Genomic DNA, 16,865 nt, shown 5'->3' on the forward strand with positions numbered 1-16,865 from the left:
GAAATTTTATTGAGATTACACCAATTTTGATTACAAATTGGTAAACATGATCAAACTCAAGACTTACGAACTAAAGATGTAGCACTCTAGAACCTATAGATTAAATAGAAGCTAAATTCAAGATCTACGATCAAACTTATACTTTTTTTGCTAATAATAATTATTAAGTCATGTTCATGGTAACCTTCCATCTCAAAAAAGATAAATACATACGAATTGTCTTGATTTATTAGTTATGTTCACTATAATGGTTAGTTTTTTTAATACAACAATTTAATAGAGAAGATTCGAACCTCGTCGTTCAAAGGAGTAAGTAATTGAGCTATGTTATAAGCATAATATTAAATCTTCGTCAAGATCTTGATATATATTCCCATCAATATTTTCATATTTTTACAGGTTCGACATCTATATAAAAGGTAAATCAACATTTTCGTTATATCATAGAAAAATTCATGAAACATAAAAAATGTCAATAAGATAAGTATTATATAAATAATAAACATGTTAACTCATATAAAAATTCTAAACTTTTTATTTATTAACTTAATGAACTCTGTTTAAATTTTTTGATTTTATAATTTTTTATATAGATATCTACCTACATGAATATTTTATCAATATTTTTATCGATATTTTGAGAAATTTCATTTTAAACCAGGTTTATAACATGGTATTACTTATTAGGACAAGAAAATTCTAATATAAAAAAATTGTTAACAGACAGTTGGCTCGCCATTTAACTATTTCAACATTTCTAAACTCAATTCCCTTTTGATTGCGCTTCAAACTTCCAACTTCACCGCCATAGATTTTTCTTCTTCTCTGTTTTCCTCCCTCTGCAACTCCCTCGCCGTCAACCCACGAACACTAGATCGAATGCCCATGTTTTTATTTCTTTTGTAAGCCATTAAACCCGTTTCTCCGCCTTTACTTTGCTGAGATTCTGGGTTTTTGTTCCCCAAATTCCTGGGATCAGGAGCTGAATTCCTCATGCGGCAGGGGAGAATCTGTTGAAGATGAGAGCACATCCCCCGAGTCCCATTGAACCTAGACATCGATTGTCTTCTTCTTTCAAGTAAGCATCACTCCCCCGTTCTTTTGCTTAAGCTACTTCCAATTTGTTTATGTGAATCGCTACTCAATTTGCTCGTAAGGGTGTGTATTGTATTGACTTTGAACTTCGATCTTCATCTTCTACATAAGCTTCACTTCCTTAGTTTTTCCCCTTGCATTTTGCTAACTTGGTGTCAACGGGTCCGCCAACAGTGTCGGTGTATGAAACTTACAGGTCAAGATTTGAATTGTAATTGTGGAGATTCGAGTGGTTAGAGCGTATGGAACTTGAGTTGTCACTTCACTAAACTAGGAAAATGAATCTAAGTTTTAGCGTAATGTTGAATTGCGAACTAAATTTAGAAGGCAATTTAAATACAAGTGAAGTTAGGGATCTGACATGTGAAGAAGCTTTCTACTAGATGGAATTGTTTCTTAATAACGTCTTTCCTAAATTAGTTTTCAGTTCTTGTCTTTTCATGGATTTAGCTATTAGCTCCCTCCCCCTCCAATCCTTATTAAGCAACTTAGACATCCAATCAATGATTAATTTAAGTAATCTTTCAATCTCTATACTTACCTATAACCTATTGCATTTGTTATCCTGAACAATAAGTTAATCTCTTCTCCTGGGAAACGCCAAACAATTTCACAACTACTTTTACCATAGCTTAACAGTACGTATTTCTTTGGTTTTTTACTAACTGAATGTGAATGAACTGAAATTTGCTAACATTGTCTTGAATGTCTGCTGAAGCAGTGAAGAAACAAGCAAGAGAAGGTTCCAAAGAATTAGAGATTTCAAAGTTGTTGAGAGGGCCCTCCATATTCCCATTCGTGATAGGGTTTTGAACTGCAAACCTTCACTAAAACTCGTGCTGGTTATTATAGTATTAGGAACAATAGTGACATGCTTCCATTCACCTGCAGTTCATATTTCAGATCATCCATTGAAAGGATCTCGGTACGCTATTTTTATTACTCAACTTGCTTTCAAATTGCTTTTGTATTATTCATCTTGTTATATTTCCCAAATGTTGCAGTATCTGTGTACGCAACTTCCTAGCTTTACTGACTATGAGAAATAAAAAGGAACTGGAAAGGAATATGAATGATGAGTGAGAAACTGGTAGAAGGAACATAAAATTAGGAAGCTAGGTAAGAAAACTAATGTTGATAGGGGAGTCTATCGGTTGTAAATTGTGTTGAAGATTATGATATTCTAAACAGATCTCTGTTAGGGATACGGGTTGCTATCACTTTCATTATTATCTGGTCTTATACCCTTTGTATCTTCTTCTCAAAGTAAGAGGTTATGAAGTTTCTTTCTTTAATTTCTCTTCCAGGACAAAGTATTATGGGCATAGTACTATTTCTCCGTGATAATTTAAGCCTGTAAAATTCTAAGAATCCAATTTTTCAATATTTGAGTGAGAAGTTTAGTGCTCACTTGCAAGTTTTTGTTAGCAGATGGACAGGTAGAGATGCTCGTTATATATCCTTTTCAGAAGTCAACTGGGATGAGGTTTCTGATGTTGTTGAGTCACTGACTGACCGGGACAAGTACCAGGGAATTGGCTTGCTGAACTTTAATGATAGTGAGGTTGACCACTGGAAACAACTCTTTTTGGAAGCAGAGCATGTTGTTTTTCAACTAGACCATGCAGCCAGCAATTTAACATGGGAAACTCTGTACCCTGAATGGATTGATGAGGAAGAAGAATTTGAGGTCCCCTCTTGTCCTTCTTTACCAAAGCTTCAGATTCCTCTGAAACCCCGGATAGATCTTGTAGCCGTGAAGCTGCCATGTGACAAATCAGGTAGATGGTCAAGAGATGTGCCTCGGTTGCACTTGCAACTTGAAGCAGCAAGGGTTGCTGCATCTGCTAAAGGGAATCGTTTCGTACATGTACTTTTGGTGACCCAATGCTTTCCTATCCCGAATCTCTTCCGGTGCAAAGAACTTATCACACGTGAAGGGAATGTATGGCTTTATAGACCTAACTTGAATATCTTGAGGGACAAACTACAGCTCCCCATTGGGTCATGTGAACTGTCAGTTCCCCTAAACGCTAAAGGTATTTTGCTATTACTTTATGCATAATGTCCAAAACATTTTTACTTCCTCTTTAATTGGTCTAATGTTGAAACGTCTGTTACCTTGACCTACTTGAGAAGCTTCTCTTAGCATACGATCTTCATTGGGCTTACCCAAGGAGCTCTACTTCTTTGATAGATAGGCTTCTTGTTTTTGCTCTATTAGTTGCTTTAGCGGTAATACGTCTGTTTGTCAAGTATATTCTATGCATCAAATCTGGTAGATGTATAGGCTGAAAATGTAAATAAAATAAAGGATTAGGTATCTAGCTGCTGTATCGAGAGACTGACTGACTAAACTTTTTGAGCAGAAAACTTTTACTCAGAAAGAGCGAACAGAGAAGCATATGCAACAATTTTGCACTCCGCACATATATATGTCTGTGGAGCTATTGCGGCTGCTCAGAGTATTCGCATGACTGGTTCGACACGGGATCTTGTAATACTTGTTGATGAAACAATTAGTGAGTACCACAGAGGTGGCTTGGAAGCAGCTGGTTGGAAGATCTATACAATCCAAAGAATCAGGAACCCAAAAGCTGAACGAGACGCATACAACGAGTGGAACTACAGCAAATTCCGTCTTTGGCAGTTGACAAATTATGACAAAATAATTTTTATAGATGCTGACATGCTCATTCTTAGAAATATTGATTTCCTCTTTGAGATGCCTGAGATAACTGCAACAGGAAACAACGCTACCTTATTTAATTCAGGAGTTATGGTGATCGAACCATCAAATTGCACATTTCAGTTGCTAATGGATCACATCAATGAGATAGAGTCTTATAATGGTGGCGACCAGGGGTACCTAAACGAAATCTTCACATGGTGGCATCGCATCCCAAAGCACATGAACTTCTTGAAGCACTTCTGGGAAGGTGATGAAGAAGAGAAGAAGGAGATGAAGACTCGTCTCTTTGGAGCTGACCCTCCAATCCTTTATGTCCTACATTATCTTGGCAATAAACCTTGGATTTGCTTCCGAGACTATGATTGCAATTGGAATGTAGACCTTCTACTGGAGTTTGCTAGCAATGTTGCACATAAGAGATGGTGGAAGGTGCATGACGCCATGCCCGAAAATCTACAGAAGTTCTGTTTGCTTCGGTCCAAGCAGAAGGCACAATTGGAGTGGGACCGAAGGCAAGCAGAGAAAGGAAACTTCACCAACGGTCACTGGAAGATAAAGATTAAAGACCCTCGTTTGAAAACATGCTTTGAAGATTTTTGCTTCTGGGAGAGTATGTTGTGGCATTGGGGTGAAACAAACTGGACAGACAATTCTTCTGTTACTCCATCTCCCACTACGACCACTACTACAGTGTCTCTCTCATCTCTTTAAACTTTTTGGCACTTTTTTCCCTTTGAATTTATTTTTATCATTTAGATTATACCACGAAAGTATTTAGGAGTGAAAGTTACATATAGAGCAAGTGCTTCTCGTTGCTGAAGTTCACCTTCCTATTTTGCCAAGATGGTTTGCTTGTTTCCATGGGAAACTGTAACTCAGTAATACAGGGGACTGTTCGTGGTTTTTTCATTTCAGAAACAATTTCCCATTTGCGATAGTAAATATTGAGTGAATAAAAATATATTTGAATAGTGCTTTTCTAAAATAATCTAATTTCTTTAAGTTTTACGAAGTTTCAATTCAGCTTTTATTTATGGTATATTTGAGAGTTATCCTTTTTAAAATAACTCCGAAATATGTTTTTTACATTTCAAAATCAGTTTTAATTGTATGAAAATTGTGTTTAAAATTGTAAAATCAAAAGTTAAATTGATTTTGAATGGTTAATAAAATGTTTTGTACAAAAGTGATTTTACTATTTCAAAGGTAAATTGATTATAAAAAAAATGATATAAATAAGTTACAATCAAGTTGAAATTGTAAATTTTATATTGAGAAACTTTTAATTTTACTCTTGAACTTTCGTCAACTATTTCATTAAATTGATGATAGAAAGTGATGTGATAATGTCTTATAAAATAGTAGTACAAGTAGTATAAGTGTAATCTTTAATTATGGCTCATAATTTTAGATTATTTTTCAATTATGCTCTTATTGTTTCTTTCATTTTAACTTTTGAAATTATTTGAAAACAATACTTTATTTAGCTTTTCTTTTAAAATGAAGACACAAATTGTGTGGTGTTTAGTTGAAGAATAAAAGTTTTGGTATGTGTACTTTAGCAATAAGCTATAGAAAATGAAGGGACTTTAATTTAATCTTATTTAAAATAGAATGACCTCAATTAGAGGGAGAAATAAATTTTGAAGGTAAAATTTTAGTTAAAATGGTGGCAAAAGTTGCACATTCTAAGAAAATTCACGCATAAGTAAAAATTAACGACCTGTAAGAATATGAAAAGTTAAGCATTGGAAAAATCGAAAGGAGAGAATAGTCAAGAGAACAAAATTCACGAGATGAATAAATTAATGAAAGAAAAGTTATAAATGAGCGAGGTCAATTGAAATTGTTAGTTTGTGGAAACATAAAAATAATAATAATAATAATAATTAAAAAAATTGACTAACATGAAATGAGCAATTCTCATGCTAAAATGTAAGAAATCCATCAAGGAAAAAGGATTTTCATAAATTAATCATGAAATAGAAGCTCCATATTTAGTGTGCTTTGTGATCTACCTACTCTCTAAGAATGTTGTTTGTCCATATTTATTCATGTAAGAAATCTATCAAAGACACAAATGATACTTAGTTTTATTATTATTAACTATTATTATTATTATTATTATTATTATTTTGTCTATTTCTCTTCTTCATTCATATAATAACATAACAATAATTTATGTCAATTAATGGTGAAATGGAGGCTCAAAATTTAGTCTGTGATTTGTAATCTACCTACTCCCTAAAAAATGTTTTCCCCAAGTATTTTAATGGTAGGAGGTGATAAACATTGTTTTATCTCATTCTCTAATTTATACTATTTCACCTCAAATGTGAGTAGGTCAATATATATTTTTTCTTGCAATTCACTACTATATTTCATATTTATTTTAGACGAGATGAGTTGACGATGCATGCACTAAGAATGTGTTTACTTATCCGTTTGGGATTTGAAGCACAATCGTAATTGAATTGTATTATAAAGGAAATGATTTACAACGGTAATATAAGATTACCTTTCATGTGTTTACCGATGTGGAGTTCAATTATGATAAAAAAAAACTCAATCGGTGGTGTTAATTTTTTAATGGAAATGCGATTTGAATAATTGCCCAAGTGCTCTTTTATATTTTAAATTAATTTTACAATGTCCTATTTATTCACTATTATATTTAGGTAATTGTTTTAAAAGTCACTTAATTAAAATTCTTAGCCGTGTTTTTTCTAAGTAAACTAAATCCTAGGTTATAAAATACTCAGTAGGAGGAAGAGGTGCATCAGATATGTCTATGATTCCACTCACGTTTCTTCCTGTATGTTCACACCTTGAGATTCATGCTTGACCTTGAGATGCCTAGGATGCATCCCCCTTCGAATGGTGTTTGCATGAGTCAATATCAAGGTGGACGGAGAGAGTATTTATAGTGGGTGAAGGGTGTGTGTCAACACGTCCTATGGTCTCTGTCATTGGTTCACACCGTCAAATCATTTTGTACGCCCTCATGTTCGAAGCGTCCCCCTTCGGATGGGTTTTGTGCAGTTGGTCAGTATCAAGGTGAACTCCAGAAATCAATTGTAAATAGACCCAAACTGTGGAACAAAGGATTATCCCGGACCTACACCGAGGTATTGATGGTGATTCTCAAATATCGTAGAACAAAATTTGATATGATGAGATAGAATGCAATAGAAACAAAGACATAGGGAACAGGTTACACTTTTAACGGTCAAAGCAAACCCTTTCATTTTGAATTCTTTAATTCAGAATGAATCAAATCTCCTCAAGTAGGATTCGAACCTATGACCAATCGATTAAGAGTCGGGATAGGGTCGCTTTAGGTTTTGCCCCAATCGGATTTTTTTCCTTCGGATTGGCCTTTTGGGATGGGCCTCTAGGGCTTAAAATGGCGGGTCACACTTACGGGAGATTGTTAAGTAAGTTAATGATCTCTTGGCCAAATCAATGATGACTTGTCGATATGGGAACAAGAGTTGTTTTGGTATTAATGACTGTTTGAGAACTTCTCAATTCAGATGAGGGATAACTGACCTCTTTTCGGCGACTTTTGTTCTAAACCTTTGAAGCGTCATTGCGAAACTAGATGTCACATGGGATTCATGTTAGTTTTGCTAAAACCTTATTGGATGTTGTTTTGTTTTACAACGGGTATTTGCTTAAAACCTAACGTAAGTCAATGTGTTTTTCTTTTCAGCAACTCGTTAGTATTCTTTTTGAAGCTTTTATATTTTAAATTAATTTTACAATGCCCTATTTATTCACTATTATATTTAGGATAATTGTTTTAAATGACACTTAGTTAAAATATTTTCAAATATAGCAATATGTCTCTGTCTCTATCAGCGTCAGTGATTGGTGATAGACACTAATAGATATCTATGAGTATCTATCACTATCTATTATTGATAGTGAAGGAAATCAAACATGAGGATTTCCATGAGCAGCGGAAGGATCGTTCCAAATTCCATTTGAAATTGAACATAAACAATTATAGTCACAAAACGAAAACTTAACAGGTCATGCATGACAAGAAATTACAACATGCTTATACAGAGAGTCAAGGGATAGAGTATGCGTACCTTTGAAGAACCATTCTTCAAACTCCCTCAATCAATCTCCAAGTGTCCAAGAACAGCAACACAACCCTCGAACGCAACGACCGATTGTACGAATACTAGCACGAACACAATGAACACAATGATCACAAACCCAATGAACGGCCTCCAGAATCTCGAAATCAATCGAGTTGAGTGAGGAAACCACCACAATGGTTACCTTGGTATTCTTGGTGTGAGAATCCAGAAGTTGTGGGTTCTGTATGGACTTGGCTTGAGGAAGAGATTGGAGGACAACAATCATGTAGACGATCAAGCAAGTGGGAGATAGAATGTTTTCTATCGTATAGATGATATGCTTGATCGTGTAAAAGTTGGCATCCTATCGTATAGACAAAGTCACGCGATCGTTTAGCTATGACCAGCTGAATGAACTATCATATAGTCAATGTGCACAATCTTTTAGTCTCTCTATAGTTATCGCTTAGTGAAACAATTTCACTTGATAGTTTCTTCGTGAGTTCTTTCCGAAAGTAGTAACTCTCATAATTTAAGGAAACCTTTTTCCTTTTATCTCACGGTTACCATAAAATGACCAATAACTTCCAATCAATTGGTTATTATAGAAAAAGAGATAATTATCAAATAATTAATATTATTATAAATAAATATGATAACTAACTTACCATATTATATTTATAACCTATAGTTTTAATATTTCATCTCATGAAACATACAAACCATAGTTTTTTTNATAAATAAATATGATAACTAACTTACCATATTATATTTATAACCTATAGTTTTAATATTTCATCTCATGAAACATACAAACCATAGTTTTTTTTTTTCTATTTTATGGTACTTAATGTAAATCATATTTACATTAATCATCCACTTGATGTATCTCATACACCATACCAATTATATCATATATAATTGAATTTTCTCTTGTTAATTTGAACACTTCAAACTAACTCCAAAAACTAATTCTCAACTTGAATCTATTGAGCTACCAAAGGGATCTTATGGACATGTAGATTGAAGCTCCAATGGTACGTGAATAACTGACTAAACTCTAGGATCCACCATCCGTTAACTGCCGAGACTCCACTAAAGACCGACAGCTGCACTCTCCTCACTATAGATATATTTGTGTCTATAGCAACTAATCAACAATGCGATAACTCTTCACAGATTGCTCGTAAGTACAGTTGGACCAATTTACCGTTATGCCCCTATAGTTACATCTAACTCTTTAAGTACCATTGATTCCTCTAATGAACATAAGCCATAGTTCTACTATGACTTGGTCCTCTCTTCCAAAGAAAGGATGTAGCCACTATGTTCAAAACCCGGAATCAGCCCTTAAGGGAGCAATCTATCTACTTACTCCTGCTTCGGGGAAGGAGTGAACTTCATCTTGTGTAACTGAGTTTCCAGCTCCCCAATCAGACAAATCCCCAAAAAAGTAGATTTATAGAGTTGGCAATCTGGCTACTCTTACCCATACTAATCGAAGGATCGCCCTCAAAGGCAGGAGTTCCCAAAACATTCAAGATTAAGGTCATGTCACCTATGGTCGTTTAGGTGAGATGTAAGTCTCAAGTATCAATGACGTTATATAAAGAGACTAGTCATCTCGTGGTCCGGTCTTATACAAACTCTTTGTATAGGACATCTCCCTTGCATGTCTCCACATGAATGGTCATATCAAACCATTTGTAGTAGTTCACAACACTTGTAAACTTCTACAAAACGGACCGTATCCGTAGTGTCACCAGGATAAGGTATCTCTCCTATATCCTTATATTACAGACTTTTTAGGTTATTACTTAAGGCATGATTCACTTGTATATCTCATATACATGCTTAAGTTTACATACAATAACCACATATCTTTGTTTATTGGATATGAGTAAATGCAAAATGAAATAACTCTCATTTCATTCATAACAATGTGTACAATGTTTACAAACTATGAGACTTCGGGAGAATTAGGACACCAATCCCAACAGATAGTCACTGATAGACAGTGGATTTGCTATATTTGTAAATAAGTTGACTTATTTTTTTTATATTTGAAAATAACCCATATATTTATTCATTTATTTATTATATTTAGTAATTAATATTTAACAAAATTTAATATATAAACAAAAAACTCTAGGATTAAAAAAAAATATAGATTGTAATTATTTTAAATTTCGTTAATCTAATCCATATTTTAATTTAGTTCTAGATTTTCTTTTTCAAAATAATGAATATTTGGAGTAGATAATTTTTAGATGATTATATATATATCTATTAAAACAAAATATTTAATTATATAAAAAATATATAATGAATAATATATATTTTTTTGTTTTTTAAAAATAACAATATTCTTGTTCTACAATCTTAAACAAGAGCGAAAAGTACCTAGCGTGTTTAGCTTTGATCCAAAGAGTTGGAGCAAGAGCGAGATCAAGCTTGAGCGAGATGGATAACGAGAGAGGAATTGATCGATGAAATCGTAAATCAATTGGAACTCAAATTCAAGATTGGAAATCTAAACTTCATCGATTTTGATGGGTTTGTTAATGGTGTTCAAAATAGACAGAAAATGAGGAATTTAATACAAGGATTGAAAATGAAGAAAGTGAGTGATTTATGGAAAGGAAAAATACATATAAAGTTTGATAAGTTTGGATTTTTTGGTTTTTAGATTGTAGAGGAGAGAGTAGGGTGTTAGATTTTTTGGAAGAGAGGATAGAGAGAGGGAATTTGTTTGAAAAAGTTGAGGGAAAACAAGAGAGGGAAAACAAGAGGGGAACAGGAATTAGAGCTAAAAAATGATAAATAATAAAATATTAAAGGAGAGAGAAATGGTAAATGGTATAAAGTGAAAAAAAATGGTTTGGATCCCACCTAATTAGTGATCACAATGGAGAAATTTCTAGTATTATGGTAGTATGAAAAATTTTCTATACAGCCTCTATTAGTTACTTGCCACAAAAGTTGCATTTAAGAATTATGTAAGGTACACGAGATAAATGAATAAATCATTTAATGATGTGTCAAATAATAAATAGAAAGAGTTGATACTATAATACTACTAGATTTTGTATAACGTAGCCCATTGTTTTTAATTTTTTTTTAATAGATGACCCATATTGTGTTAATATCAAATGACCCAAAATTTAAAAATAATGAATATTAAACTTTTACTTACGTTATCACTTAGATCACACTTGCTACTTTCTTCACCCCTCTTGCTCACTCTCTCATTTTGTCCCTCTCTCCCTCACACTTCTTCTCTCCACTCTCGCTCGCGTTTGTAGCCATCATCCGACAGTTTATCATCCACTTCAACATCATTCACACTCATGTTTTAGGCTCCTACCAACCATTCATCTCCACTCCAATGAACCCTTCTCCTCGTGCTTATCTAGCCACCTTCTAGTCATCATCGCGAGTGCGAGGATATGAGAAACGAATGTGAGGATTTGCTTTCACTCCTTCACGAGGAAAAAGAAAAACAAGAATGCGGGTAATAGAGATGTAGAAAATGGTTAGTACAATCTAAAGATGACATAGATAAAAGGTTAATTTTGACTGTTTTCAAAATTCAGGTGATTCGATATTAGTCCAATTAAATTTGAACCATACATACAAAAATCTCTTGACCTTTAGTTACTTCGAAGGAGGCGTTTGGGGTAAGAAGTTGGTTATTATAGTCATAGAGTTATTATAGTTGGGTTATAGTAATTTGTGTCTGGAGTGTAAATTATTTTAATTTGGGTTATAATAATATATGTTTGAGGTGTAAACTATTTTAGTTTGAGAAGAAAATAGTAAACACTGTAGCAAAGAATAAAAAAAAGATGAACGTAAGATGGTAAAAATTGTAACAAATAGTAAATACTGTAACAAGTGGGAGTTTAAAATAGCAGTTATTATCTTAAGATAATTCTGGTTCAAAACACACTCTAAAACTGTGTTTGATGGCCGGGATGAGATTATAATATAATGTAAAAAAAAATCTATGTTTGAATTGAGTTCGATTTGTAATACAAAATTTCAATCTAATTCTCTTTCTCATCTTTACATTTTACGATTTCTGTGTGGAGCGGCCGCCTTAGCAATACTGTGGTGTGACCCGTGAGCTTCATCATCCCCAGTTTTGCTGCCATTTTCCATCCGCTTTTTTCCTGACCGTTTTGTTTCTTCTAACGCCCATTAACGGATTTCAAGTCCCAAGAGCAGGAATGGTCTTGATTACGACTCGTAATTCCAGACTCTCTGCCGTTTCCACTTCACTAATCCTTCCACATAGTGGCTTCCGATGGTCTTCAATCTCCCCCAGAAATCTTCCCTTCCCATTTGTCGAGCATCGACTTCCTTCCACGTCGAACAATCCCCTATTACTTCATGCCAGAAAGAGAAATTCAGAATCAGAGCCAGTTCTCAAACGAAACATCGTCGAGGAAGTGTCGGAGGACGAAGAAGACGACGTCCTTCTCGACGAACTTGAAGAAGGTACAACCCATTAACAAAAACCCTCTCTCAATGTATCCCTTTAATTTCAACTAAATTTTAGTGTAGACTGGTCTTAGGAAAAGTAAATTGACGGGACACGTTCTTGAATGCGTAGATGAGATAATGGAAGATGATGGCGAAGATTACTTTGAAGAAAAGTATATGGAGGGTAATGCTGAAGTCTACGTAAGACCTTCGCCTCTAAATATGGAGATATTGAGCTGAAATTTCTAACTCAAATCCTGAATTTGATGATTGATTTTATTTGAAGGAAGGGGATGGCGGGGAAGGAGGTGGAATTTCCCTTGCTGGGACATGGTGGGATAAAGAAGCACTGGCTATAGCTGAAGAGGTTATTCTTTCATTTCATGGCGATTTGAAGATTTATGCTTTCAAAACAGTCTCTAATTCCACTGTTCAAGTGCGGATTGAAAAGCTTTCTAACAAGTAAGTTTTTCAATCTCTGTAGTTATGTTATATGTGTTTCTTTGTAGATTTCTTTTAAAAAATTAAATAGAAATGCATTGCATATTTTCTAGAACATATTAGATTGAGGTTTGCTTTTCTTGCAAGATTATAATTTCCTATTGCTGAATTCATAAGAATGAAATGCCGTCTCCAAGCTCTTTCTATCCCAACCTGCTCTCCTCTCAAAGGATTGTTTGAATGATGTTGATATTAGGAAATGTTAGGATTACTAGCCCTACATTTCACTCGCAAATTAAGGAAGATAGTTCACACCAAGACTTGTTTGGGATGACTGCCTAAGTGGTTAAAAACGTTTTTTTTTCTGTACTTCAAAACTCTTTTTAAAACATTTTTAAAGTCATTCCAAACATATCCATACCCCTATTCTAGTTCACCCACTTCGACTGTTTCCGATCCAATATTCTATTCACGTTCAAGTTCAAGTGCAAATTGAAAAGCCCATATTCTACTCATGTTCAAGGCCCAACCTGCTCTCCTCTAAAAGGATTGTTTGAATGATGTTGATATTAGGAAATATTACGATTACTGGCCCTACATTTCACTCGCAAATTAAGGAAGATAGTTCACACCAGGACTAGAGATTTAGGACTTGTTTGGAATGACTGCCTAAGTGCTTAAAAACATTTTTTCTATACTTAAAAACACTTTTTAAACATTTGGAAAGTCATTTCAAACAAACTCTTATTCTAGTTCACCCACTTCGATCGAGTTAAATCCAATATTCTACTCATGTTGTAGGTTACACAATAATGGATGGGAGAAGATAACACCAACAGTTACTAGATAAGTTCTCACGGTTTTCTCTCTAAAAACAACTTAGATAATTCTCTTTTCCTTGTATCCCTTCACCCCATTATCTTCAAAAAAGAGATAACTAAGGCTTAATTAATATGTTGCTCAAACCCTGGTGCTGGCCATTTTGGAAATTTTCTTGTGCTTCTGGTGCTGCTATGCCTACCTCTATAGATAGATGCTCACAATTAGATTGAACTCAGGGATCAAATCTTGCGCTAGTAATTCACCCACATGTCTTTAACCAAAATTTTGATGGGCTTGGTTAAGACTCCACAACTCCCCACAACTTAACAGTTCTAATTATCTTTTAAGCTGGAAATGGAGATGCCTTTTTGCTTTCAAGTTAATCAAGAGAAAATTATTACCCTTTGGCTTCAAGTTTTCCTTCTGATATTAGTGTCCTCATTGACCCTGTTCACAATGCAACTCAAAGCAGACTTGGATTTCTTCAAACTCCTTATTGCTTGAACTATGTCATACTAATCTGCAAAATTTCCAGATACTAGGGACGTTAGGAGTTGAAGTCCACTTTAAGGATATGGCAATGTGTTTCACTTTTGATGTTTTTTTCCCAAGTTTACTGTCGGTGCATATGTTCTTGGTTAGACTAAGGACCATTTCCTGGGTTCTAATTAAGTAATTCCCAACAATGCACCTCAGATCAGGTTCCCCCAGTATGGAAGATATCGAGGCCTTTTCTACAACATATCGAGCACGATTGGATGAGGCAGAGCTTGCTAAATCTGTGCCAGAGAACTTATCTTTAGAGGTATGCTTCATTTTTCCCTATTCTAATTCCCTCATTCTTTTTTTCCCCATATCGTCAACCAATCTATCTTTAGCTTCTGAATGAGAAAATTTTTCACTTACAATATTCAAATCAGTTTCCTAATTGACAAGAGCAGAAGAGAATTGCTCTCTTATAACTACTCTGTTAGCTTTTGGGTCTAAATGGGTGTTAATCCTTCCTACATTATAAGGTCTCATCTCCTGGTGTTGAACGGGTTGTTCAAATTCCTGACGAGCTGGATCGGTTCAAAGAGAGGGCAATGTATGTGAAATACACAAATGATGTAGCTACAGCCAGTTCGTCCTCTGAGAGTGATGGCATTTTCAAGCTTGTGTCATTCGACATAGAAGCAAAGTACTGCACTTGGGGTTTAGCAGACGTGAAGATAAATAGAGAAAAGGCGGGAAAAGGAAGGCCTCTAAGCAAAAAGCAAAGAGACTGGCGTTTAGAGACTCCTTTTGATTCATTACGTTTGGTTAGGCTGTATTCTGATTGCTGATAATGCAATCAAATTTTGGTTGGAATTCACCTTCCCCTCAATCCAAGGTGTATAGTAAATCCACATCTGTTGATTCTAAGATTGAAAATTTGCGTCTCAATTTTGGAAGTCTTTGGCTCACACTTGGTGATCAAGAAGTTTAGCCTTGGTATAGGAGTTTGCTAACTTTAGTTTGTTTTTCTCATGGAGTATTAATCTATGTCCTACAAACTCTGACATATGAAATCCAATCTTTTATACCATCACTTTTATGTGTGAACATAACATAACGATGGTGTTTGAAACTGAATTGTAAGTGCTTTTGGAAACCGGGGGAATAAAGTGTTCTGTGATAAAGTACTTGGGGGATTTTGAGAGTTTGTGTATTTAGATTGTAGAGTTTTAGATTATGTTAAATGGATTAATTAAAAGTGTATTTGGTTGATAAATATGAAAATTGTACCGAATAATAGATATTTGGGCAAATTACACTCATGGTCCTTGAGGTTTGAGATTGGAGTCTATTTGGTCCTTGAAGTTTAAAAAAGAACACTTTGGTCTCCGAAGTTTGAAGAATAGTTCTAAATGGTCTCATGGATTAGTTGACTAATGAGAAAATGAACTGGCATATTGAGGTGACAAATTTAACCTAAGGTGGAAGTATTGTTTCAATACAAATATATATGGCTACTTTTTGGTGCACTAAATCTAGTCCTTTTTGTGATTATGATATATCTATTATTTTGTTAAATTGGAAGTTTTTCTCTAATCTATCCCCTGTTGTATTATCAACTTCTCGAGCTCTCCTCCACTCATTGTATTTTGCTTTTGTTGATTAATATAACTCACTTTTAGTGTCGAGGTGTGATGAGGGTACTAAGGATGTGTCGACCTAGTTAAGATATCCTAGTACACTCCTTGATCCCTCTACCTAGAGCATCTTGTTCAAGAAAAAAAGGATAAGGTATTATAATAAAATTGGTGAGTAAAGATAAAGTATTCTAACAAAGTAGAATAAGATATACGGTCGCAAATTTTGGTTTACAAATCTGTCAACCAAAACATGGCTAAGCAAACTCATGCTCCCCACTTTCAAACACAATGAAAAAAAAAAAAAAAAAAAAAACAATGATCCAAACACCCAAAAATGAGTATAGAATCAAACATTAGAATGATGTCATTTACACATATTTCTAAAAGTGCTTATAATGTACTTTGTACTAAAATCACTTACTTTTAAAGAATTCGAAATTCACTTTCAAATTCATGTTCTAATTATTTGTTCTTTTATACAATTCCAACATAGGTTATATAAACCTAGATCTTCCAACATTGAACTTTAAGAATTCATCCTTTCCGTTAGATTTAGAAATTCCCTCCCCAAACATATTCCACTCCTTTCAATACAATATCTTAAAACTTTCTACCTATCAAAGTCTCTATTTTATTTTTATTCATTTTAAAAACATTTTTAAAATCAAAATCTATGATCAATTTTCTTGTTCTTATATGGTTTACCATGGTAAACTATCTCTATATATACCAACATGAGTATAGCTTAATGATGAAGATATTTACTCTTCAAAATACCCACTCTCACATTTGCTGTAAAAAAAAAATTGAAAAACAGAAAGAGAAAACTTTACATATATAAATTTTGATATTTTACACTTTCTTTCTTATATGATATGTAAATTGCGATGGCTGAATAAATCTAAACCTTATCTGTAACGACTAAGGAGGCAATGGGCCATTTGACAGAGACATTCCTCATTCGGTCCCTTGTAGAAGAAAATGACCAATCATCCTCTTTCACCGCGTGCTTCCTAATATAAAAAAGAAAAAAATTCTCAAGAGAAAAGGAAAGAAAATAGTGGGACCATTTTGACCCCAAAGGCCAGAAGAGTCCACGCCTAGTGTTGAATGAAA

General features: G+C 34.2%; 2 protein-coding genes across 3 annotated transcripts; both read left to right on the forward strand.

The window, feature by feature from the left end:
* Nucleotides 1-735: 735 nt before the first annotated feature.
* On the forward strand, nucleotides 736-4,772 carry LOC120076408 (putative UDP-glucuronate:xylan alpha-glucuronosyltransferase 3). Of its 2 annotated transcripts, none has more exons than XM_039030225.1 (4): nucleotides 736-1,078; nucleotides 1,814-2,020; nucleotides 2,527-3,134; nucleotides 3,465-4,772. In XM_039030225.1, the coding sequence occupies exons 1-4, from the start codon at nucleotides 1,020-1,022 to the stop codon at nucleotides 4,496-4,498; spliced, it is 1,908 nt and encodes a 635-aa protein (XP_038886153.1). In that variant the 5' UTR covers nucleotides 736-1,019; the 3' UTR covers nucleotides 4,499-4,772. The 2 variants fall into 2 exon arrangements, with proteins under 2 accessions (XP_038886153.1, XP_038886154.1); XM_039030226.1 differs by having other exon boundaries at nucleotides 1,817-2,020.
* A 7,153-nt stretch (nucleotides 4,773-11,925) lies between these two features.
* On the forward strand, nucleotides 11,926-15,246 carry LOC120075260. Its single transcript, XM_039028477.1, has 5 exons — nucleotides 11,926-12,384; nucleotides 12,500-12,570; nucleotides 12,656-12,831; nucleotides 14,329-14,437; nucleotides 14,649-15,246. The coding sequence occupies exons 1-5, from the start codon at nucleotides 12,114-12,116 to the stop codon at nucleotides 14,955-14,957; spliced, it is 936 nt and encodes a 311-aa protein (XP_038884405.1). The 5' UTR covers nucleotides 11,926-12,113; the 3' UTR covers nucleotides 14,958-15,246.
* Nucleotides 15,247-16,865: the final 1,619 nt, after the last annotated feature.

Source organism: Benincasa hispida, chromosome 4 (assembly GCF_009727055.1).
Source record: "Benincasa hispida cultivar B227 chromosome 4, ASM972705v1, whole genome shotgun sequence".
NCBI lineage: Eukaryota > Viridiplantae > Streptophyta > Magnoliopsida > Cucurbitales > Cucurbitaceae > Benincasa > Benincasa hispida.